The 25,410-nt window shown below is 41.5% G+C and overlaps 1 protein-coding gene across 2 annotated transcripts in view; it reads left to right on the top strand.

The window, feature by feature from the left end:
- The first annotated feature begins 2,434 nt into the window (after positions 1-2,434).
- Positions 2,435-25,410, top strand: part of ITGB1 (integrin subunit beta 1) — a 47,394-nt gene continuing 24,418 nt past the window's right edge. The window contains exons 1-4 of one of the 2 annotated variants that reach the window (XM_061468088.1): positions 2,435-2,700; positions 23,095-23,164; positions 23,423-23,508; positions 25,015-25,237. In XM_061468088.1, the coding sequence (XP_061324072.1) occupies positions 2,692-2,700; positions 23,095-23,164; positions 23,423-23,508; positions 25,015-25,237 (388 nt within the window). In that variant the 5' untranslated portion in view covers positions 2,435-2,691. The remainder of the gene's footprint in view (positions 2,701-23,094; positions 23,165-23,422; positions 23,509-25,014; positions 25,238-25,410) is intronic. The other variant, XM_061468089.1, reaches the window with a different exon arrangement.

Consider the following 25,410-nt stretch of genomic DNA (forward strand, 5'->3'; position numbering starts at 1 on the left):
GAAGAGATTCAGAGCAGCCCTGCAGAGAAGGACTTGGGGATGTTGATCGATGAGAAAATGAACATGAGCTGGCTTCAGTGTGCGCTCGCTGCCCAGAAAGCCAACCGTATCCTGGGCTGCATCAAAAGGAGCGTGACCAGCAGGTTGAAGGAGGTGATCCTGCCCCTCTGTTCTGCTCTCGTGAGACCTCACTTGGAGTATTGCGTGTAGTTCTGGTGTCCTCAACATAAAAAGGACATGGAACTGTTGGAACAAATCCAGAGAAGGGCCACGAGGATGATCAGGGGACTGGAGCACCTCCCGCATGAAGACAGGCTGAGAAAGCTGGGGCTGTTCAGCCTGGAGAAGAGAAGACTGCGTGGAGATCTCATAGCAGCCTTCCAGTATCCGAAGGCTGGCCTATAGGGATGCTGGGGAGGGACTCTTCATTAGGGACTGTAGTGACAGGACAAGGGGTAACGGGTTAAAACTTAGACAGGGGAAGTTTAGATTGGATACCAGAAGGAAGTTCTTTACTGTAAGGATGGTGAGGCACTGGAATGGGTTGCCCAGGGAAGTTTTGAATGCTCCATCCCAGGCAGTGTTCAAGGCCAGGTTGGGCATAGCCTTGGGTGACATGGTTTAGCGTGAAGTGTCCCTGCCCATGCAGGGGGATTGGAACTAGATGATCTTAAGGTCCTTTCCAACCCTAACTATTCTATGATTCTATGACATCATCTGCAATTGTGTCTGCTGGCTCAGACACCTCCAACACTTTTTTCTGACATTTTTAGTACTACAGAAGTGTTGGAAAATAATAAATGGCATTCATACACACTTGTGCTCTCCAAAGGAGTCCAGAAAGCAGACAAATAATTCAGTGATTTTTTTTTCAGCCTTTTGGGAGACTTTTTCCTGCCGATTTCCTACTGAACACCACAGCCAGCCACTGTCAATCTGACACATGAATGTCTAAGCTGAGCACTGGCAAATGCTTGAAACACCAGTTTGTTAAACACCAGTTTGTTAAGCAGTTTTATTTACTCCTTGTAGCCCCATCAATCTGAGGGACATTTTTGCCACCGCTTGTTTACCATACATTATAGTGGACTTCTGCATGTTTGCATATTCTGACAAAAATGTGGATTTTTTTCCCAGCAACAAGGAAGCAGAGAAGAATACATTGGCTAAAAGTCATTTTTCTCCCCCAGTACTTAAAATTTCTTACTTTTTTTGGCAGATCACTATCCAACCAGCATTTGCTTTTATTTTGTATGGCATGCTTTTTTAGCATTTTAAAACTTTGGGTTTATGGCAGCTTCTTTCTCTGTTCTGGCAGAGTTAAGATCATATACTAATTTACTTGTAGAAACGTGGTCTCTGGATTCCTTATCTCTGATTGTCAACGTTACTTCTCTTCCACTTCATTTAATCAGTGCTTGCTTTTGATGAAGCTGCTTGGAGCAGCAGCCTATCATTTCAATCTCATTTTCCAACACCACTAAAACAGTTTTACAGTGACAGTTGTACCAGCATTAAAAGCTTCTGCTAATGCAGCTATGTTAATAGACTACATCCTGAACAGCTGCACTGCCCAAATGGAACACGGGCTTGAATCACAGGCTCTAGTAAGGCAGAAACAGCATTAATTTCTTAAGTGCAGCTACAAACAAGAATGCAGAAAAGCAGTAAAATGACCAATTTGCAGCACCACTCATTTCATCACAGAACTAGAACTGACACCAGCTTTCAGAAAGGTGACCTGGGAGTCCATAGCTTGTGTTTTCCATCACCTCGTATCTCCAAGAAAGTTGCAAGCCTATTTTATTTTAATTGTATTTTATTTATCAGTAGATCCTCCAAGAACCTACTTTCAGGAGTACTTAAAAACGCTAAAGGCATGTGCCAAACAGCAACAGGCTCTGGCCAAGGGACTTCGGGAGTTCCGTATCTTAGCTTGGACAGTGCCATCTGCGTCACTCCCAGCTCATCCATCGCTTACTGCCTTCACAGCGTTTGGAAGCAGCTGCCAGCAAGAGGCACGAGCAGTCCCCCCTTTCCTAGCCACCCCTCTGCTCCCATGCGCGTCCGCGGGCACCGACAGGGCGAGCCGGGAGAAACGAGGCAGCGGCAGCAGCAGGGGAAGAAATTGCAGCCCTAATAAAGAAGCTCTGGGCTCCAGCAGCCTTAAGACGCCGCAGCGCCGACGGAAGCGCCGCCAGCCGCGAGGCAGCCACATCCTCACGGCCTGTCCCAGGGACTGCGGAGCGGGAGGCGGGCAGACGGGTGCTAATAAACCCCACCAAATAAGGCGCTGGCAGCCGCCACAGAAAGATCTGGGGGACAAGCTGGAAGCGGGATCCGCCTCAGGCCGGGAGACCCCTGCCCGTCCACCCTGCCCCACTGCAGCCACGGCGGAGAGCGCCTCCCCCGACAGGACTTGACGGCAGCGGGGAGGAATGTGTTTCCGGGGCGGGGAAAGCACGGCTGAGCGCGGACCTTCCCCTCCCCCGCTGCGCCGGGCTCCCCCTCAGCAGCGAAGAGAATAGGCGGTGGTGAGCAGCCGGAGGGGGAGAGAGAAGTGAGGCCGGCCTTCCCGCCGTGCCGTGCTGCGCCCAGCCCAGCCCAGCCCAGCCCGCTCCCGGGGCGCCAGTCAACTAGGCGGGCCGGGGCCGGAGCGTCCCCCTGCCAGGAACCGGCCGCGCCGCGGACATGGCCGAGGTAGTGGGAGGACGGGGCGGGGGCTGGAGCTGGTCGGTAGCGGGCTGAGCGCTGCCTTCGCGGCCCGGGACGCTGGTATCTGAGCGGGCTCCGGCGGGTGGTGCGGAGAAGAGGATGGCGAGCGCGGCTTCCTGTCGCCCGCTCTCCCACTCTCCTCGCGCGGGGAGCCGCTGGCAGCACTCGGGAGGAGCCGCCGCCGCCGCGGGGCGCGGGTACCTCGGCGCCCGTCCCGGGAGGATGATGGGGAGTCTCGCCTCCCGCTGTGCCCGCCCCGGCGCCGGGAAGGTGTGCTAGTCCCGGGTCAGCGTTGCGGGCGGGCGGGATGGTGTCGGGCCCAGCCTGCGGCTTCCTGTGGCGGCGGGACGGCGGCATGGGGCCTCCCGTGCTGGTGGGGGTCAGCAAGGCCTTTGTACCCCCGGGGCCCTGTCCTGTCCTGCCCGGGCAGCGTCCGCCGCCGGACCACCCTGACCCTTCCCTGTCTGCGAAGGCGGGAGCTTTGTGCCAGTGCCCCGCTTGGAGCTGCCTTGTGCCGTCCGTGGCTTCCCGCACGGGTGCCCGGGAAGGGGCAGCACTAGGCTCGGAAAAGTTTCGGGCAGCTGCCCCGGGAGGGCGGGCATCCCCTCGGCGCCCGGTCCGGCGGCGGGAGAGGCGAGGAAGAGACTTACCTTCCGCGGGAAGCAGAGGAGTTCCAGGGATGGGATCGTAAGGAGTGAGTCAGTGTCGGAATTTGAGTGTCTAGGGTTTTTGACCTGCACGTGTCTGTTAAAAGTAACTATTAACAGCGGAGTGTGTGCACTCTTCGAAGGATGGCGTGATTGTCAGTGCAGCCTTTTGACTGCTCGATGCGTTCAGTCTATGCAGTTCTTGCTCGAAGCTGCCTTGAGCCTCTGCAGCTCTTTATAAGCTTGTGTTGAGGTGAACGTGGGAATCCGAGGCCTCTGTATGTGGTCTGTTTCACCGAGAGATTTCTGAAATAGCTTGCAGCAATAGGAATACAGTATTACTATCTTCCTATACCGATGGTTGGAAGGAAACATGGAATGATAGGAAATTCTTTCTGACTCACTGTTTAGCCAATGTCAGATGTCTTTATCTTATGGAATAAGTGTCTGACTGCCTGTTAGACTCATTAGGTAGTGACTATTTTTCTGTATGGAAAAAGGTTAAAAAGTGGTTTTGGTTCCTTCTGCATTTGTCCTTGGAATGATAAAATGGTCCATTCGTGCCACCACATGTGCACATACCTGTTGGGTGAAAATGTTGGTTTTTCTTTTGATTTCTGGTAGGTTTGTCACTGGTGCTACAGTCCTGCTCATGCCACACAAACCTTCAGGAGTAGAGATTGTCTCTATGCAGATCATTGGAACTGCACACAGCTAATGCTGTGTGTGTGCTTAAGTGTTGAAATGGAGCAGGACTTTATGTACATGAGAACAGGTTTAGATAATCTGCATTCCTGACACAACTATTCAACAGGGGATGGTGGTTGTGTGAGAAAAAGCAGGTTTTATTATGAAATGAGATTACTTGGTATCAGCATATTTTCTTTTTAGAAGTATTATACTACTAGAAAGATGTGAATGAGGCTAAAATAAGCAAGACTCTAAAAGTAGCGAAGACATTCATTATCCACATACATCCCAGTGATGAAACTAATGATTCATTCTTCTGTCACAAAATATGTTACCTGCCTCTGGCAAATGTTTAAGTAGCATTTTACAGGCCTGCCTAAGGCTATATTTATAAGGGTTGCAAAAACAGTGAGCCATTGGCAATGGGTAGGCAAGACAAGGCAAGTTTAGGATGGGTACACCTTCAACTTTTGTCCTTTTCAAACATGTTTTAGCTAAGAAGTGCAAACCTGACAGGCATGCAGAAATCCTACCTAAGCAAAGTTGGAGCTGGTAAGTGCTGTATCTCTTTGCCAGCCATGTGATAAATGAACCAGACTTATTTCAAAATGAAGTGTCAGCAGTTAAACCTGGTGTTCTTTGTGTGTGAAGCCAGGGAGTTCATTCTGCTCTGTACATTTAGTCATCTAGCCTACATCATATCCCTAGTTATGTCCACCCTTGTGAAGGACTATTTCAGAGGGATGCAAGTTTCTCTAGAATGTGCATGAATTTCTCATGTGAGGGCAGAATGTTAGTGTTTTTTCTTGTATTATAAGTGACTCAAGCGGTTAATTTTCTACCACTTCCTTTGGGAAGTGATTCCCACAGCTGAAAACAAACTGTCCGGAAACTTTTCCTGCTGTTCTTTCTTCCTGTTTCATGATTTCATTCCTCTGCTCTTAACCATTCTCCCTATACCTCTCTTGGGGTAGTTCTGCTATGGTGCATTTTTGAAAAGAGCTTGTTTGCTCTAGCAAACGGCTCAGGAAATAGATAACTTGGGTAGCAGAAAGGCAGGCTTGGGGAGAGTGATGCAAACATGGGGAGGACATGTGTTCTCCCTTGCTCTGAATATAATTCCCTTGCCACCACTGGTATGACTGCTCTACAGTTGTTTGTAAATGGTTGTCATGCCTACTTTTCCACCCAGTCTCGTTTTAGTTGAGTGATGTATGTGCACTTAGCTGGTGGTTCTTCCAGCCCTCTGATCAGCATGCCACAGGCTGTGCATGACTCTTGGTGGTGTGGCCTTCAGAAACAGTTCTGACTGCGATTGTGCAGGGCTACTGTTAAACATGCTGTCAAAGTACCTCCTTTGGTGCGACCTTTTCTGTAAGCCATCATCAAAGGCTGTAGTTCTGTAAGGGACTCCATCCCTGCTCCCTTTCCTTCTTGTGTACAGACACGCAGAGTTCCTGCTGTTTCTCACCTGCCTGTGGCTGGGTCCTTGGGCTTCTTCAGTGCAGAACTGCCTGTGATGTGTGATGCAGCCTTCACTCATGTAACCGTTGCATGTAGGAAGTGAACATGTGAGCTGTGCTGCCTTCTGTTCTCTGCTAGTTGCACCACCGCATGGTGTGTTGAGTGGGTTTTTGAAGGTGGAAGAGTAGAGGCTGGATGGGGCTTTGCTGGCAGTTGGAATACCCAACCTCTTCTTCCTCCCCACTCCTTTGCAAATACATTTTGTACCCCTTCTATTTGAGAGAGGCTATTATAATTGGTGATACATGGCAAAACTAAAGTTAACAGGCAGGCAGGGATTTTCCTAATCCATGTTAACTGTGACAAGCTAGCTAGCTTTAAGATTGCTCATGCCTCCTCACATGGCACTTGAGAGAGACATTAGTTAGATCCAGAAAAGGGGGAATCCAGGCTTGGCAGCCTATTTTGACCTTGTTTGTTTTTCTAGCACTTCAAGTAATTTATTTTATCCTTTTATCCAACTTTTCTTTTTTCTTCTTTATTCTTTTTTTTTTTTTTTTTTTAAGATGGCCAGTCCCCCTGGCATCCTTTTCATTCTTAGGAGCTGCAGTCAGCCTTCTGAGAGGGAATCCTTGTTGGGAGTGCATTTTCTTTTCCTCTTTTAAGCTTCTTGGGGTCTATTGGTGGATCTCATAAGGCAATTATGTAAATAATTCTTAAAAATGTATTAATGTAGTTAGGTTTATTACAAGTGTCATTAAAAAGTACTTGCCACCATGTGTGCTGTTCTCCTATGACCAGTTATTTAAGTCATCGGCTATATTCTATGTTCTGTAGAAAATTTGCTGTCTCTCAGAAGCAGAAAACATGGAACAAAGTCCATGTTTTCCTATCTCTCATCTGCCCCTGTCTTTATACTGCCAATCCTACAAATTGTTCCCACGTGCTCAACTTGCCTTGCTTTGAAGGTGGTAGTGTTCTCATTAGCAGCTCTAACGCTGTTGGTTAGACATCTCGATTTTTCAGGCTTCTGTGTGTGTGTGCACAGGGTCGTTTGGGTTTTTTATACCAACATGTGCATCTTGGAGCTTTACAGGAAAATGAGGTTTTGGTGTAGGGGAGAGTTAGCTGTTGTTTCTGAAGGAGATGTTTGCTTGTTTTTCAAGGGAGTGTCAGGGAGTGTCTGACAGATGAACAAATTCTGTGGCTCCGTCTCCTGGACAGACACTAGCAATATCTCTGTCTGATTTAGGGTTCCTTTTGTCTCAAAAAATTGAAATTTGTTGATTAATTCTAGTACTGAATAGTGTCATTTATGGTGGCTGATACCATCTCCTTTTTGCTGTGTAGTTCATCTTCATTCTGTGCTGCTCTGTTCTGTTGTGTATTCTGTTGCCAGCTTTCTGAAAAGGGTGGTTACTTGCCATGCAGTAACCCAGTGGACCACAACATTGACCAGTATCTTGTCAGTTGTGGTTACAGAGCCTCTCAGGTAGCCTACAAAGTCAGTTTTGTGTTTACCTACAGATGGGAAGACAAATTCTTCTGCAGCGTTCTTTTTTCCCTTCTTTCCCTAATTTGACCTGCATAGGTACAGCCTGCTAACCTTAAATTTATGAGTCCTTTGGCTAAGCTTTCTTTTCTCCCACCATATGGATGAGTAGTTTAAGTACCAGTCATAAGCATATACAATTTCATCGTAAGAAATTGTCGCGTGCTTTAGCTGTGTTCATAACAGGCAGTATCAGTTTCTAGCCCAATTTAAGATGTGTGTAGGCTTGCCAAAGAGCTTCTATTGAGAATGACATGTAGAGAAAATGAAAATTCTGACTTCAGTCAATGCGGAATGTCACACTGAGCACCTTGTTATATATCGCTAACTAGCACAGATTTCTCTTTCTGGTCTACGGGTGCTCTCTTTAGCAGAATGTTGCTGTTAAAAATCCAGCATTTTTGTAATGACTACCTTCTCTTTTCTCTTAGATTCATCAGGGTGGTTAATTGACTTGCTACACTATCGTACTCTCATATTAGCAGGTTGAAGATGTTTACAGAGATGGTAAATTTGCTAATTTAGTCCAAAATTTGCACATAACCAAGCACATTGTAGGGAAAGTAACCTGATGATAGTAGAATTTAATGTTTTCTTTGGGAAAGGTAATAGGATTTGTACCTGACCTGTAATCCTCTTTGGGGTGTCACTGAATAAAGGCTCTATAATATGAGTGATTTTTGTTTATTATCTTTCTCATTTTCTCTTTACAGTCATCTGCAAAAATCGTTATGAAACATGCTTTCTGTCTTAAAAGCACTTTTATGTCCTTTATTTCTTTTCCAGCAGCAGTAAAAATATCGTTAGTATTCTTGTGGTTTTTATTAGAGAGGAAAGCTTTGAGTAACAAAACTGAAGCTGGAATCTTAACTTTGTTACAGCTAGTAAGAGCTGAGAAGATACTGGTGTCTTCTTACCATCCTTTTAATTCTTTTTTCTCCCACAGAAAAACATCTTGTGTAGCTTTAGTAAATTAATGCAGTTCTCATGTTCTGCCAACAAGTCATTAGTTTGCTGTTTATAGTAGTTCTCTAAACTTCTAATTTTTAAAGACCATGTTTAAGTGCAGATTCTTCTTAAAATGCTCATAAACTATAACATACAACATCTAATGCCAGTATTTTATGCATAGACACATACCTCACACCCCACCCCACCCCCCCAAGATCAGCATAATATTTGCTGTTCATTTATTTTGATTTGTGGTTTATACAAGATCACTAATGCTTAACTTAGTCCTAGTTGTGACTTAGCGTAGTTTTAACTTCTGCTCTTGGTACTTTCTAGTGTATAAGCAGGAAGAAGAGCCATTGTTTATATGGATTCTTATTGCATAAAACTATAAATTTCTGTGTAGTATACATTAACTACATGTGAGTACTTAGTGTATATAGTTAATTGTGTGTTATGGCTATTTACAGGTAAATTTTTAACCTCTAGAGCTGTGCAAGTAAATTCACTTTTGATGTGGAAGCCGAGTAGAAAAAGTGAAAGCTTTCCTCTTACCTTGACTTTCATGGTAGAATGAAAAGTAATAATGATATATTGGGCTGAACTGAAACACTGAACTTACCCTCATGCAAAGATGACTGATTTGTGGTTATTTAAAGGAGTAGCAAAATAGATTACTTTAGAAAGAGTCAGTATTTTACTTAGGAAATGGTGATATTGCGAATCAAAAGTAGTATGTTGAATATTAGTGCATACTTTGTCCCTGAGATCAAGGTTTTGAAAAACAAACCTAAGATTGGGATATCTGTTTTGGCATAACCTTGACTTAGAAGTAAATATTGAGCTAAGGATGCAGGGCCGTTCCCTTTTGCAAAGGAAAAAAGTGGGTAAGCTGTCATTCTAGGGTTTGTTAATTTTCTTTGGTGGAATTATAGTTCAGTGTGTCTTAACACAGTGCTAACCTCAAGCAATGGCACCAAGAATCCTGTCTGCCTCTTGCACAGCTAGCTACTCTGTGAAGCTGTTTGATCTGTCCTCATCTGCTCTGCATCTTTGTAGGTTGGCAGGACCCCTGGGGAGTGATCTACCAGTGGCCTTGTGCTGCCATAAAGCAGAGGGTCCCAGGATGCTCTCCCAGTGAGTTGTGGGGTGATGTGACTGTCAGGAGTGTATTAGGGTCTGTAGGAGGTCATTTGAAGGACCTAGTATTCTAGTAGCTTGGGCAGCATCCTCTGCAGGTTCAGTTGCTCAAGTATTAAACTGGGCAACATCCAAGCTCTGCCTGGACCCTCAGTTGTCTGGCTTTCCAGATCTTGCGTAGAAGAGTTTTGTGTGAAGACGAATACAGCTAAAAGGAAAGCCTATTTCTGAAGTGGAGATAAACACAAAAGAATGAAATCTTTTTGATGTTAAACAAAAAGCACTCTCCTGGGGATCAAAAGATGACACGTTTTAGTAGTCGGTTATCATTAAATTTTGCATCGGTATGACTTCTCATATTATTACTGCATCTTTGCTAGTTGAGTGGCTCAGGTCTTGGTGCTTGTCCAGTCAGCAAGAGAAATGCTCCCTGTTCTGATAATGAAAAGGAGAAATGAGGTAATCTGCTATCATCATCCACAAGATTGACTAGGGTAAGCAAGGCTGTGCTGCCAGTATTTTCTGGCTGGGCTTTTTTGTCATTACACTGATGCTTTATTTTCTCGTGTATTAGGAAATTAGTTTTATGGGCAGAGGGTAAAGGCCATAATTACCTTCTCTGAGGTTCGTTTTGTGGTTTTTGTATGGTTGTATTTAGCGTATGTTAATGTGTTCACTACTAAACTAGGCTAACTGAAGATTGTCCTGATGCTGGAAGGCATACTGTAGCCCATCTACATAAAATAAAAGCCTTGACAGTTTCTGAAATGTCAATTACCACTTTTGTGTCAGAGCAGATTAAAAATCCGTCTTTTGGTTTTGCATAAACGTAACCCGAGTGTGTTTTCAAAACATCTCTAAGTGTAACATTTTGGGAGATAACATTTATTCTTTGCTTTTACTATACAGCTAAAAATAGGGAATAATTTTTTATGCTGTTTTTATAAGTTCTATTCAAATACGGATCTGTATGAGAAATTAGGGTACAAGAATTTCAGTGTAATTTTTCCTGGGTGTGGACTTGAGTGTAAAAAAGGAAACAGCAAATTTCCTTTTTTTTTTTTTCAGAAGAGCATGCTATACCTATAGGCTGTTTAAAAGGCTTCATAAAACTGATAAACAGGGTGGGTTTTTTTTCTACATCTGTAGTAGAGGGAAGTAACACATATGTTGTTTACGTAACTTTTCAAAGGCTAGACCAAAATGTTACATAGCCATCTTGTTGATATCACTAGTTTCAGTGAAAAACTCAACTTTAGCTTTAAAGTGTAACTAAACTGTGCAAGATTGTTGCCAGCATTTTTATCATTGCCGGCTGACCAATCTGGAGGGTGTTTAGATAGTCATAAAAGGGCTTGCACAGATATTAGCTCTTTTTGATGCTTAATTCACAATGCAATTTCAATTTCTAAATGAATGATGTCTGTATTTAACATAATTAATATTTGCTTGTAGGTGGAAACAATTTTAATACTATGTGTCTGCAGAATTAAGAAGAAAAAAAGAGCTCACTCACTAGCAATAACTCAAAACTCCACAGTAGACAAGTGGTTTTCAAATCTACCTGAATTTCATACTATGTAAAATGTCCCAGTGGCCCTTGAACCATGAATTCAAATAAAAATGTGTTTTATTTTCATAGGAACATGAATCTGCAGTAATTTATACCAATGTATATATTGATATAGTGTAAGATCTTAACTGTCCTTCCTGCCTGTAGCTGTGCAGTCTGGCTGTTCTCCTTGCATCAGCAGTGGAAGTCATAAGGCTGTACAGTAACTCATTGAAGTAGCTGATATGGTTGAAAAATAGCTTGGCAAAAAAATTAATTTGTACAACTTAGTCAGTTATTTCAACTGGGTGACCACATGTTTTACCAGGGGTATGCTTCAGACCAAGGGGAGAAATAGGAAAACATGCAGCTCTTAGCAAGAGGAGCACAGGACTGTGGCAATCCAGAGATAAGCTGGCATAAACCGCTGTGGGGCCCCACAGCATTTGCTTGTGCATGCTTCAGTGCTCTTCTGACTTGAGTAATCCATTTTAAGATTGCTACATCAGGTGAGAAATAACTCAGCAAGTAGTTATTGCTCAGCTTGTTCCACTGTCTCGGTTAAGAGATGAAAGTATCATTTACAATTGGCACCAGATAGATGAAGGGTGCAAAGCGGGGAATTTTAGGGCCCCGAGAAGTTGAGCTGACTCTGTTTAGTGGTGGCAAACTGGTAGATCTCCTTGGCTACTTTGAGAAACTCTATCTTTTATTATCTTTTGCGATCCTTCTGCAAGTAGTCTGTGGACTCCAGACTTAAAATCCTGCTCTGAAAAGCAGCAGGTGTGTAATAGGCAGGTTGTTGTTCAGGCAAGGACTGCTTTTTCATGTACTTCCATGGGTCTGTTGTTTAAAAAAAAAAATAAATAAAATTAAGGTTGAAGTAACTTTTGCTGAGATTGGTGAACTTTTTTCAAGTGCTTAAACTTCAGGATTAAAACTTCAGGATGAAGTCCACTGTTCACTGTGTGCTTATATCTAGCCATGTATCACAGCCCTTGAATTAATGATCTTTAATATATACACACAATATATATGTTATATATATCATACATGTGTTGAATTAAATATATATTAAAAAATCTCGGAGATAAAGATTTATAAAGCTGTATGTAGTTCTGTGGGATGACCAGTCTTTTGTTATTGCTGGATGTTCATTTTTCTGACCACATAGCTGATGTTGAAAGTGTGGTGAGATGGGAGTTTTTTCAGTACAAGTCTCATACTAAATTATGTTGGAATAATGAATACTTTAAAAGAAACTTACATTAATGCTTACAGACAGTATCCACTATTTAATTGTATGTACTTGCCATTCAAATCCTGAATTAAAATTCCCTTCCTCCCTCTCCCCCCAAAAAGGGGGGAGGGGGGGCACAAATAAAAAGAAACAAATGAAAAACTTTCAGTGTTTTGTGCTTTGCCTGTCTTAATGTTTTTTTACCAACTAATTTATTAGAATAACCTATTAGGAAAAAAAACAAAACAACTCGGGCAAGTTCCCTGGCCTGGCTGGCTCCCTTACAGAGCATTCATAAGCAGTTCAACTGAGGTTAGCAGGGAAGGCAAGAGGCCCGTGACAGCCTGGATTTAGGGTGGTCTAAAGTGCTGAAAGAGCCTGGTGTAATTTCGGAGGTCCGTCAGTCTGAGCGCCACCCACCACTTTGTAGAAGTTGTTTCCTTAGCACTCCTCTGTCCACATGAAGGCTTGGTTCAGTTTGCCGAGGCTTACAGAAAGGGGGTTTTGATGTGGTGGCAAAAGGGATGACTCAAGGTACCACTCTGCCAACCTGGCAGGCAGAGCTGGAGTGGTGTGGTGTGTGTGGAAGGTCCATGAGTTCAAACAGAGGGGGAGAGGCTGCTTTTTTGGAGGTGGGGATGCTGCAGCACTGCCGTTACTTTCAGCAGCAGTTAGCTTTCATCTTGGTTTTGGTTGCTCAAACCATACCCTGAGCCTTAATGATAGCTACTGTGGGTGAACGGTGCCATGTAAAGACAGTTTCCGCTGAGTTTGCCCTTTGTGGTGTGCCAGCTTCTGGCTTCCTGCAGTACCTGCAGCAATAGCCACCAGGACATTTGCAACTGTTTTCTCTTAAAGAAATAGATGAGCAAGACATTGTATTAACTGATTTTTTTTTTTTTTTTCTTTTTACTTACAAATGCACCTGCCTCTCTTCTGCTTTTCCTTTAAAAGGAAAACTTGGGTTGAAGTAAGTTCAGCTGGACTTTGTGACGGATATTACTAAGGCAGTACAGCCTTGGAAGCATCAGTTACTTTCAGCTGTGTAAGAGCTATATTTATAAGTTTAGTTAAACTTTTAGTTTTCCCGTGTTGATGAATGTGAGGTTGTTGCACAAAATTAAATACTCCCTTTATGGGAGTAGTAAGTGGCACAGAGTGTGAGGGTAATGTAATACTACCACAAGGAACAGACGCACATGGTTTCTACTAGAATGGCTTAAATCATTACATGGCATTCCTAAGCGTAATCTGAGATGAAAATGCTAAACTTAGCCAAGCGGTCTTGTAGACTAGCAAGACTCATATAAACAAGCTAAATATTCAATTCACACTCTCCCTAGCCAAAAAAAAAAAAAAGTCTTATTTAAGCCAGAGGAAAAATTAAACTGCTATGGCAGAATTATTGATAGGTCTAAAAACATTTGAAAAGTGATGGAACAACAGAGATGTTTATTTTTTTCCTCTGTTTTAATCACAATTGTAGAAAGAGGTTCTTGTAATAATGACAACCCTGAAATATTTATTATGGAAAAATGCCTTCTGAAAACGGTGAGATTGAGCGCGGTGGGAATTCTTACAAATTTATGGAGACTGTGTTTTGAATCATCAGGGCTGTGATGGATTTGAACTGCTGGGAACTTCTGTTGGCAAGAGTATAGAAAAGCAGGTATTTTTGACATAAACACTTTCACGGAGGGAAAAAATAAGTATTTTGGTTCCTAATACCTGTATGTTCTCATTAGATCTTTATCTAAGAGGAAGCTTTCAAGGTGTCCATGTATAGAAGGTGCTGTAGATACAGAAAATAGCAGTTTCAACTACAGTACACATACCCAAGGGCTTGGTTTGTTAGCCTTAGAGAGGTGCTATCTTTGTGGTGTGCTTTTATGTTAGCGTGAGAGTGGTGCTGTCTTTGTGGTCTCCTTGTCTGTTAGCATAAGCAGCATATTAATAGGCTTTACTATCTTGTCCTTGCTTAAAATTCAAGGAGCATCGTAAAGTCCTTGTAGCAATCCCAGATCTCTGTGGGCAGGATGAGCTGCCATTATATTTCCTAGCAAGAGACAGGAGTGCAGGTGTGTGGTGATGGGGTGTTCTGCTTTCTTATTCCATACTTGAGTAAGCACAATTCTTTGAGAGGTGCAGAGTAGTAACAAGTAGTTACAAACTGCACATTGCTGGTGTTTTAATTAGCTGTAGCTGCAGGCCTCTGCCTGTTTTGCTTGAGAATATGCAGTTTTATTTCTCTCTTAATCCAATGTTGAATATTAAGCACAATACATCTGTTAGTCTAGTTTTCCAAAATACAGTTGACAGTTTACCCTGTAAATTGCAGTCTGTGGATAATTGCCTGGCAAAAAATATCTAAATAAACCTGTGTGGAAAAAATAATATTCTCATGAGAAAGAGCACCTCACTTGGCTTTTAAGCAGTTTCCTGTACGTGGTAATCATACACAGTTTTTTTGTTCACATGAGCTGTGTGTAAGTACTACTTGCCTTTCAAGCATCAAGATGCTTTCCAAAGCAACTCCTAAACTGTGGAATACTGGCTTCAATTGGGATTCAAGACATCAAGAAAGTATTGTACAAATAGTCTCTGTCCACTTTAGGACCAAGCTAGGGACAAAGATGGTTAATACATCGAAGTAGTGTTCTTACTGGTGGTATGGTAGTACTAAGGAGGTCTAGTGATGAACTACAAACCTTCTGTGCATGGCAGTGTGTACATATACTAGTTGAAAAATGGTCCCTCCTTCAAAAGTGGTGCTGACTAACCAGTGTTAGCTCTGCCTGCACCGCAGTGCTCTCTGAAAGGTATTAGAACAAAGAGAAGAGATCACTTGAGTTTTGCTGACTTGACAGGTGAAAGGTCTTTGTCAGTGGCAGCGTCTTCATGTTATCACTGAACATCTTTTCTCATTCTTTTACTTTCTGTCACCATCACCAACATGAAATAGAGACTTGTGTGACTTAAGTAGAAGTATGTTATGAAGAAGCAAATTGAGTAGGCTTTAGCAGCACTGGTATTCTTTGCAATTTACTATGCAACTTGGTTTTGCTGGTGATGAATATTAATTTAGGTTTGTAGCCAGTTGCAGGAATTTGCTTGTCATTATGTGAAATTATCAATTGATTTTTCCTAATGAAAATATGTATAGAAATAAAGTGCCATGAAACAAAACACGGTATGTGCCTATCCTGCCTAAGTAGGTTTGCTGTGTTCCACAGAAGTCTAAATTTAGTAGGTGTCTCCTTACTTACCAGAAGCTCCCTGGCTACCTTTAGTTGCTTTGTGGAAGGTACTCATTAACTAAGTCAGTAGGTAAGTCCGTGTAGTTCAGACTGCTCAGGTCTGCAAATGGAGAGGGATTTCAGCTTAGTGTGCACTAGTCATAGTAATCGTGCATGATACAAAAAGCTTGCAATTGATACAAAAAAGTGGTGCAAATTGATACAAAAAAGATACAAATGATACAAAACTTGATAGAAATGATACTAAAAAGCTGTCTCCCACTGTGTGAACACAAATCTGTTTCCCTTCACTTTCCTACAGGTTAGGGCATTTGATGAGAAAGAACCAAAGCTTGTCCTCTGAATCATGGTCCTAAGACTCTTTGCTTTTATCCACTGACAACATGTTGTAAAATCTCTATATACATTACAGGGAACAAGGATCTAGAACCCCACTTTAAGATCTTTCTTCTACCCCCCTGCCATCTGTGCACCAACTTGTTTTCTGTCTCCATGCTTTTCATTCTTGATTGCATAGCAGTTTTGGTTTAATAAGAGTGGTGGAGAGTGCTGTTACTGGTATATCCTGTAGGATGATAACACGTTACCAGGAAATGTGAATTCAAACCCTTTGGGACTGAGGAGGGGCTGGAGCCCAGTTGTCATACTTCCTGATATGCCTAAATATTGTGAAGTATCTGGGAACTATTGCCACCCTGTATCATGCGAACTGTGGGATCTACCACATTTTATCTTTCTCGAGGTAAAGAGATGTCAAATATCAGAAAGCTTTATCATCTATAGTTGTTCTGAAATTGGTACCTCTTTTCTTGTGATTATAGAGGAAATGTATGTGTTCTATTAAGAAAAATCTTCCCCACCCCCTTCCTGTCAGCCAGACACCTAACTTGGATGGATTAGTTTCCACTCAGTAATTCAAATCAAGACCAAGAAATACTTTTCAGAAAACATACCTAATTGATTTTCATTCCACTGTTCAGAATTGTCAGTAAATTGAGGGCTCCTGTGAAATCCAGGAACAAGCATTAATAAATTCCCTATAAAAGCAATAATATGGTCAAACAATGTGAGAGCTTTGGAAGTTAGCTGTTCGAAGCAGCTGCATCGTGTATAAGGTAACAAAGCCCCATACTCTGGGGACACAGGCTGATACCATGAACAGCCTTCCAGATCTGCTCTCATGGGCTGTGGTCTCAGCCTCCTGGTACTTGTACATGAATGTTTTCATGTATTTAGCTAAAGAGGCAATGTGATGCAGGTGCCCATGCTGGGTTCTCAGTAGCGGTTTCAGACCCACAACTCTATTTTAGAACCTAATGCTTATTGGTTATTTTTTTCCCATTGGATCCAGGCCTTTTTGGTGAACTTTAAGCAACTTGATCTCTTGAGAAATTTTTTAAATGTGTAAGTATGAATAAACTATGGGTAGTAATTCGGTATAACTGAGAGTCTTAGTAAGCCAGTTGTGTTACTGTTTGTGTTTGTCTGCTTCCCTGTGGTTCTGGCATGCAGAAATCAGTTTCCTGTAGATTTTAACTCATTGTAATTATAATTTAAGTCCTAACTGGTTCATTATATATTATTTTAACTTATGATGCCCTACTTAAACAGTGGTTATGGAAGTGCTTATCATGAGTATTTGGTGACTATGTGTGGTTTACTTCCTTAAGTTACAGAAGATAACTGGCAGAGAAATGAAGTCTGATGTGGAACACTGCTGATTCTTTTATCCTGTAGCATCACAGTAGCTGAAGTGGTTATGCTGTATAGCTTTTTCAGGATGCAGTTTGAGTAAGCAGTCTCAATGTGGTGAATTTTTTGTGTAAAGCTGTTTCAGTGCTAAAGAATTTCTTAGTTTGCATGTTAATCTGGGTTAATGTCCCATTCTTTCCATATTACTGCAGGCAGTTCAAAACCTACTCTGTTAACATCTGCAAAGTTGCCAGGGAGTGAAGGAACATCGTGATCTTGATGAGCCGTACTGTTGGTAGGCTGGTAGATAGGCTCTTGAAGACAGGCTTACATCTAGAATTTCCATGTGGATAAGGGTGTTGCAAAGTCCTGCTCCTGAGACTGCTCTTTTGTTGTCCATCTTGACTGGTCCCATCAAGTTCACTCAAGTTCACTTCCCCTACATAGGGATACTCCACTAGCTATTTGCGGTTGGTGCATGGTCTAGAGCGGGGCCCCTCTGTGAAAGGCAACCATCACAGGGCTGGTCCACATCTAGAGTACAAACAGTTTTGTGCAGGTTGAGTTAGGGTTTTGGTTCTTTGTTTAAAATGTCTTGCTATTCAACCGTCAGTGTTTGCCCCAAATCTCCACTTCCATGAAGAAGAATGCATCATGTAGCTTTTTGACCTGGTGGTCCTGAAACTTACTGTGCAAGCAGTACATTCCAGCTATTATTAAGTATTGCGGTGACATTTACATTGATTAAGTAAATAAGATAGCTGTTAAAGTCACAAAGAATTGCCTAGTTAAGATTTGCTGGAAAATCTGCACCACAAACTCAGAAGTTTTAATCAAAAGTAACTCCTTCATGTGAAACACTGATATCTGTACCTGTGCCTTTCTGAGAAAAATATTTCTGTCAAGGCAGAGCAGCAAGGTACTATTTTGCCACTTTCCTTTGTAGTGAATTCCTGCTTTGCAGTGAATTATTGTAGAAGCAGGCGTGCTTAAGGCTGTTGCATGTCCAGGCAAATTTAGATTTGTAATTAATGACACTTGTTGTGGGAGTTCTGGCTGTCGGAAGTGGTTGCAGAGGTGTGGGTCCTTGCTAGAGGTCTGTAGTGCCTGTGTAATTGCTGTACCATGTCACTGGGGTTGTTTGGTCCCTTCCAGTTAAGCAAATGGCTGTGTTCTTTTTTTCCTTTTCTCCAGAAACGTGAATGCAGTCCTCTTGTCAGCCCATAAAATTCATGCTGAAAAGTGTGGCCCTCAGCTAAAGCTAGAAAACCTTCTGGAGTGAGGGAAGAAGGAACTTTTTAAGCAGGGTAGCCATCAAGTCCTGAAACGGGCGTCTCCAGAGACTATTTAATTCTGCTTATTTTAGAAACATGTCTCTTCCTGTTCTTTTTATAAGCAGTCTTGATGACTGAGGGTGCGGGTTCACTCTGTGACCAGTGCAGTCCAGCATACAGCCATGAGCAGTGGCTGAACAGCAGTGTCCTTTGCCTTTTATCCCCTCAGTTCTCTTCTCCATCCCCATTTCACCACTTTCACCAGTTTCTTTGTTGGATTAGTGTTTCAGCCAGATCTTTTCCTTGCTCCAGTGCTTCTCGGTGGCTGCACCAATGGTAGCACTGGTCAAAAAGGAAAGCAGTAAGAAGAATCAATCAGGAGGTTGATTAAAGAGGGTGAATAATCAACAAGGAGGATGAGGCAGTTCTCTTTGGTGACATTCCATCCTTAAGATGGATGAAAGGGGTTGTAAATGTAATCTCAGTTCTAGGAGGGATCAATTCCATACAGCTTTAAACGTGTGAAGACACAGCTGATGCAAAGAGGTGTCAGTCTGCAGGAAACACAAGCACTAATCCAAAAGCGTGAGTTGCCTGTTCATTTCTGGGTGTATAAGTGGAGTACCATGTGGGGTAATGAAGTAAGTAGGCTGTCCGGTTATTGCCTCAAAAAGGTAAAGGTGGCTTCTGCACAACTCCTCAACTCTCTCCTGTATATTTAAGCGTTTCCCCCATGGCCTGAAGCATGGTTGTGTATTTCAATGGAAAGCTTTGCAGCAAGACACACTTCAATAGGCAGCAAGGGCAGATACCTTGTGGTGCTTTCGTTTGGTATTGGTTAGGTGAATGCTGGAGTACTGGGTCACATGAGTTGCTGCTTGGCTGAGTGGAATAATACAGCAATGGCCTAGTTGCTTGTTTTTAGTGTTGCCTTAGTACAGGTGTAAACTATGAATTGCATCAGATACGGTGAAAGGCTGAACTGAAGAGTGGTGAGAGGAGCAGGATAGCCAGTGATACTTCATTTCAAAGGAGTCGATGTTTTTGTAACTCTCACCCTTTTTTCTTGATTCCATTTGCCCACTTAATTTTCTGAGAGATCCTATTGGTGTTCTAATAAATAAGTTTTAAAAGCTGCAAATGCTTCAGTGCTGTGGAGTAGTAAACATTATTTGTAAATATGGCGACGATCAGCAGAATACAAAGGTGCTAAGTATTTAATTTTCAAATCCAAAGTTAATCTCGCTATGAAGAAATAATCATTCCTTTATCCTGTTGTCACTTAATGAGGCTTTAATTTCAAATTAGAAGTTCCAGAGATTTCCATCAAAGCTGGTTTTATAAAGAAAAATTTCTCTTCAAGCATTACTCTTTGTAGAGACCGCAAAAAAAAACAAAACACCTTGGAAAGCAACAAGTCCTAACATTCGAGGTTATGTCCATGTTTGTCTTCCTGAAATACTTAACAAAAATAGAGCACAGCTCACAAATGTGCAGAAATAATTTTAAAATCAGTTTTCCAACAGCACGCCATTTGCAGCCTTTGAAAAAGGATCCAACTGGTGATATTGTTAAGGACATTTCAGTTCTTGGCAAGCTTGCCTTTTGTAAGCTTTCAGCTGCCTCTTTGTGACAGAAATCATTTTTTCAAGGACTCAGGGATATTTTTCAAGGATTTAATTAAAAGGGGGAGAACAAGTATAACAGAAAATAAGTAAACATTGCACAAAAAAATACTTTATTTCTTGTAACAACGGATTCTTTTCTGTTCCAGTCATCTGTGGTTGCATACTGCTCAGTTCCAGCTCCATCAATGGTTTCCAAAGGCTTCCTTTAGCTGTCTAGTGTAGTTATTTGTCATTTGTTTTGATTTATTCCCTTGACAGAAGAATCTGCAGAGGGCAATCCACAGTCCTAACCAGTGACTTGCAGGAGAATGTGTCTGACACTGTTGGCACCAGGCTGCTGCAGCGGCCACAGGCTGAGGCCGCGCATTGATTTGCTTGCACTAACCGTCAGAGTTGAGCCCAAATTAGCAAATCTGTACCCGGGTTTTTCCAATGCTCAGCAGATGGAAAAGCCATTAGGCAGTGGAGGTAAAGGAAGTGCTCGCATGTGTTGGGGGGCTGGCCCTGTGCTGGGAGAGGTTCTGGCTCAGCCTTATATGGAAGAGGACATTTTCCTTGTTAACTTTATGGGGAATCTGTGCCCAGAGCTGCGTTCATCATGTGGATGCATTTCCACAGGAACATTTCTCTTCCAAATGGTCTTAATCATAGTTTTAGCACTGTGTCACATCTTTGCTGACTTATATAAATAAGTCTGCATGGGCTTGCTGCGCATCTGCTGCTGGTCTGCCCTAAAAAGGTGAACTGTTTATAATTTTCTCGTTTGGCTAACAGAAAAGATGGTTCTAAACTGATGCCAGCAGCTTAGTTCTGGGCTGAACTTTAAAGCAAAACTGCTTCTCAAGTCACAAAATATCCTTTCATTAGAGGGAAGTAAGGCTTGCTATACACAGAGCATACCTACTTTGAAAACAAAAAAGAAGGAACCTAAAGTTGAGCAGCCTGGTAAGGCTTTCTCTTCCCGATTCCTACTCTGACAGATGTGCTCCTACACCATGTAAACGCTGTCTTTCTCTAACCTTGATTCAGTCTCTTCATCTGTCTGCCACCTACTTGTGTTTGTTGGGTCTTGGAATGCCCTCTGATCCAGGTTCATGGTTACACAAGTTTGATCTAAGTGATTGCTTCAGAGGAGAATTAATGAAACGGTGTTCATGAAAGAGTTTTTGTGAATGAAGGCCTGATCACCTCTGCAGCGATGGGTAGAGGGAAAACTCAAAGTTACATGTGATAAGTAATGCTCAAAAGTTAAGTGAGGTATAATTCACATTTCTTTTTTAATCAGTAATTTCTTGTGTGCGTATGTATGACATCTAGCAAAGTCATTCCACAGCAAATCTCTTAATTTTCCTGTGTCTAAACTCCCCACTTCCCCCTGACTACAGCATCCACTGAGGAGTAGGCCAGTATGATTTGTCGGAAATATATGAACCATCTAATACTGTTGTTGGACACAGTTTGTTAGCAGAGGGTTGGCCTGTGTTTGAAACCTTCTCCACCAGATTTTAGAGCAGCTGTCCCTTCTCTGTTAGGTCTAGCTGGATGTGCAAAGTAATAATTATCAATGACATTAAATCGGTGTAGGAAAACCAAAGCTCAACTGCTTTGCTACTTAAAGTATTGCTCACTTTGCTGATGATTTATATGCATAATAGTACATCTTCTAGAGAATGTCAGGTTCATTTTAAAAGACTTTGCCAAATTTGCTTTTCCTTGCAGTATATTTTGTAGAACCAAAAGGTAAAAGGAATATTGATGTTTCCAGGATGACTGGTAAAGCTTTAATTAGCAATAGCACTTTAGGATGACCAGGAAAAGTGGCAGCCACAGTCCAAGTTCTCAGAATTCTTATACTGAATAAAAGAGAAATGGAATTTAAAATAGTACTATAAATTCAAAGACATGACAGCTCACCCTGGCTGACTACTTGCTGTAAGAGTAGGATAACATTTAGGAAAAAACGGTCTATTTGAAACCAATTTTTAGAATGTACAAGCTAGTCCAGAGGAGGTCCATGAAGATGATCAGAGGGCTGGAGCTCCTCTCCTACGAAGACAGGCTGACAGAGTTGGGGTTATTCAGCCTGGAGAAGACTCTGGGGAGACCTTGGAACAGCTTCAGTACCTAAAAGGGGCTCTACAAGAAACCTGTAGAGAAGCTATTTATAAGGACAAGGGGGGGTGGCTTTAAACTGAAAGAGGGTAGATTTAGATTACATGTAAGGAAGAAATTCTCACTATGAGGGTGGTGAGGCACTGGCACAGGTTGCTCAGAGAAGCTATGGATGCCCCATCCCTGGAAGTGTTCAAGGCCGGGCTGGATGGGATTTTGAGTAGCCTGGTCTAGTGGGATGTTTCCCTGCCCATGACAGAGGGGTTGGAACTAGATGAGCTTTGAGGTCCCTTCCAACCCAAACCATTCTGTGATTCTATGAGTGTTCAGAGAAGTAATCCTAGCTTTGGAGTAATTAGGGAAAATTACAGTAACCCTAAATCGTAGTTTATAAGCATTTAAATTTTGTCTTGTAAAACATAAAAATAATACAGTTTTTTTGTATTTATTTTTTTCTGCCAGGCTTTCATAAAGATTTATAGCTCTGAACAAAGGGTAGGGTGTTGTTTTTTTTCTTTAATAAGGATGGTAACCATTAATTCTCTGTTGTCCACAGAATTAGAAAAGGGGCTGAGTTTGTATCAAGGATGCTTTATGTTGCATAATGTGAGAAGAAAGTTCTAGTTTAGAATTGTCCTGGTTTCAGCTTTAACAGTTATTTTTTATTTTTCCTAGTAGCTGAGTTGCTGTCTGGGTTTAAACCATGAGAGGAGTACAAGAGGTGTGAAGTTAGGTTGTAAAATGCCCTTCGAAGATTCCAAGGAAAATATTTTGGAAAGGACCTTGACGTTTGTCCGGAAACAGAGACTTGAATGGAGAAGCTCCATTTCCTTTTTGTAGTTCCGTGGTATCTTTTAGAAGTGTCTCTCTGATAACATTCAGAGCATTAATATTTTTTTTATAAGATGTTAACAGGTTGGTTTGGATTCTTTCCTTTCCCATCCCCCAACTGAATAATGTTTTCAGACTTCTCGTAGCTTGCTGGTGTATACAGCATTAAGAGTGTTTCAAAATATTTTTTGAACCTACCCTCTTTGATGTCTTTTAAATCCAGTTTAGCCCACAAATGTGATTGTATTGGAGCAAAACTGTCCAGCAGATACAGCTAAGTTCATTTGATTTGCATCTGCTCCATGTTCCTGTCTCCTCTGAAACACGGTGGTCTTCTTTTGTATTTCAGACTAGTCTAAAATTGCTCACATGGGCTGGTGTCCTCTGCTGCTTGATATGGAATGGATTTGCTCAGCAAGGTAAGTCACTTGATTTCATTGCAGTGGTTTCATGTTGCTTTAAACTATAAAAACTATATTTATTTAGCACTTACTTATGTAGCTAACTATAACATTATTAGGTGAGTGCTAATGGCAGTATGTCAGTCATAACTCATGTTAGTAACCTGTTTGTAGATAGAACTTAGTTTTAAAAAAAACAGAATGGAATAAACTAAAATTCTGTTGTTGATGCACACCTTTTTATAAATGAAGTGACTGATTTGTGTTCTTTGCTAGGTGGGAGTGACTGCATAAAAGCTAATGCAAAATCGTGTGGTGAATGTATACAAGCAGGACCAAATTGTGGTTGGTGTAAAAAAAATGTAAGTGTTGCAAAATACCTTGTATGGTTTGTTTTTTTGAGATTTTAGTAAATTCTTTAAATGTATAGAAATGTTTATTTTCCCTAGTAGTAGTTTCCTGTAAGTCTTCAATTTGCTACTTAAAAGTTCAGATACTATGATTTCCCTGATGTTCTGATTCGAGTATAATTGGTTTTCACAATGTGTTTACTTCTCCTTTTGTAAACCTTAAGCATATACAGACCCTACAGGCTGTCTCACAGTTATTTAAAAACATTCCAGCATGGAATCTGTCTGGGTATGCATAATTATGTTCTTCCACTGACATTAGAGTAAGAGGTAATTTTAGGCACATATAGGTGGAGTAGGGGAAGAGACTGGAGGTTTTCTTTTATAAAAGAAAGATGTTAAAATTTTATTTTTCTGTTGTTGGTAGACTTGGGGTGTTGGAGGTTGGTTTGAGTTTGCTTCAATCTGAAATAAAAAAGTGTTTTCTTATGTAATTAAAAATCAAATTCAGGAAATAGAGAATGTAAAATAATCTCAAATTGTGTGAATTGTGTATATGCTGAAGTGTCTTCTTCAGGTTAGAAACAGAAGAAAATGGCTCCTACTGATTGTCTTTAGTTTGTTACTGAAAACTGGGAAATTTTCCTGTTTCTTGCTAGAAGATGATAATATATATTTAGCTCCATATAGTACCTACTTACTGTTCCCCAAAACAGCTTATTAACTTCAGACATTAAATTAAGCTGACTAACTTTAGAATTTGGCCTTGAGCTATCAGGTCCTAGTCATCAAGAACTGACAAGCTTTAAGATATATTTATGTATATACTTTTTTTTTGGGGGGGGGGGGGATGAATCAGAATTGCCAAGTTTCTCAGTTAGAAACCTTCTTTATTTTTATTTGAGTTTAGAGGGGTTTATTTTATACTTGAGGTAATGGTAGTTGGTTGTTCAGTACAAACTTACATATTGGTTTTGCTCACGTATCTTTACTTTTGGATTCGGTTTCCCCCAGGTAAGAGTTGTCTGTCTTTCCCCTGCTCTGTCAGCATATTGCCATTATTTTGTTATGGAGTACCAAGGTACACTTACATAATCTTTAATAAAGCCATTAAAAAAAAAAAAAAAAAAAAAAGAAAGTTAAAAGGAAGGATAGTTGCCAAGGGGACTGTACAAATAGGTTAACTCTATAGATTGCTAATGCACATGAAAGCTTTTTCCAACTGCTGTCACTTTTAGAGTAGCTGATTTAAAAGGATGTTCAGGTTCTGTCAGAGGTGACATTGGGCATTTTGTTTCTTTCATCTTGCTTACCCAATTAGATCTAAATAGATGAATACTCCTGGACTAAGTAGTAGTGGCTGGTGTGTTTAGTATACTTTGAATATATTTCAGGACTGGGTGTTTTATTAATGAACTTAAAGAAGAAATAGAGTCATTGTAAAAAGTGTTACTGTGAGTAGAATATAACAAATAGCAGATAGCTTTAAATTTGATCCTTTTTGCCTGTGCTTTTTAGGACTTTTTGCAAGAAGGAGAACCAACATCTGCCCGATGTGATGACTTAGCAGCACTAAGGAGTAAAGGCTGTCCCATGGAAGATATAGAAAATCCCAGAGGTAGCAAACAGGTGCTTGAAGATAGGGAAGTAACAAATCGTAAGATAGGTGCTGCAGAGAAGCTGAAACCAGAAGCCATTACACAGATCCAGCCACAAAAATTAGTGCTGAAACTAAGAGTCGGTAAGGACAATTTCATTCTAGTGATTGGATGATTTTTCTGTCACCACTACATCTGTGATTTTTGTTTTGAATGTGTAACCTTTTTGTTACAGAAACTACTATTGTTCAGATAACCTGAATGATAGCAGAGCCATTCAGGTCAGCCCCAGGTGTTCAAATACTCCAAATACTGT

Source organism: Pezoporus flaviventris, unplaced genomic scaffold (genome assembly GCF_033815535.1).
Source record: "Pezoporus flaviventris isolate CSIRO_AGI_PZ_B2104156 unplaced genomic scaffold, CSIRO_AGI_Pfla_v1 ptg000047l, whole genome shotgun sequence".
Classification (NCBI taxonomy): Eukaryota; Metazoa; Chordata; class Aves; order Psittaciformes; family Psittacidae; genus Pezoporus; species Pezoporus flaviventris.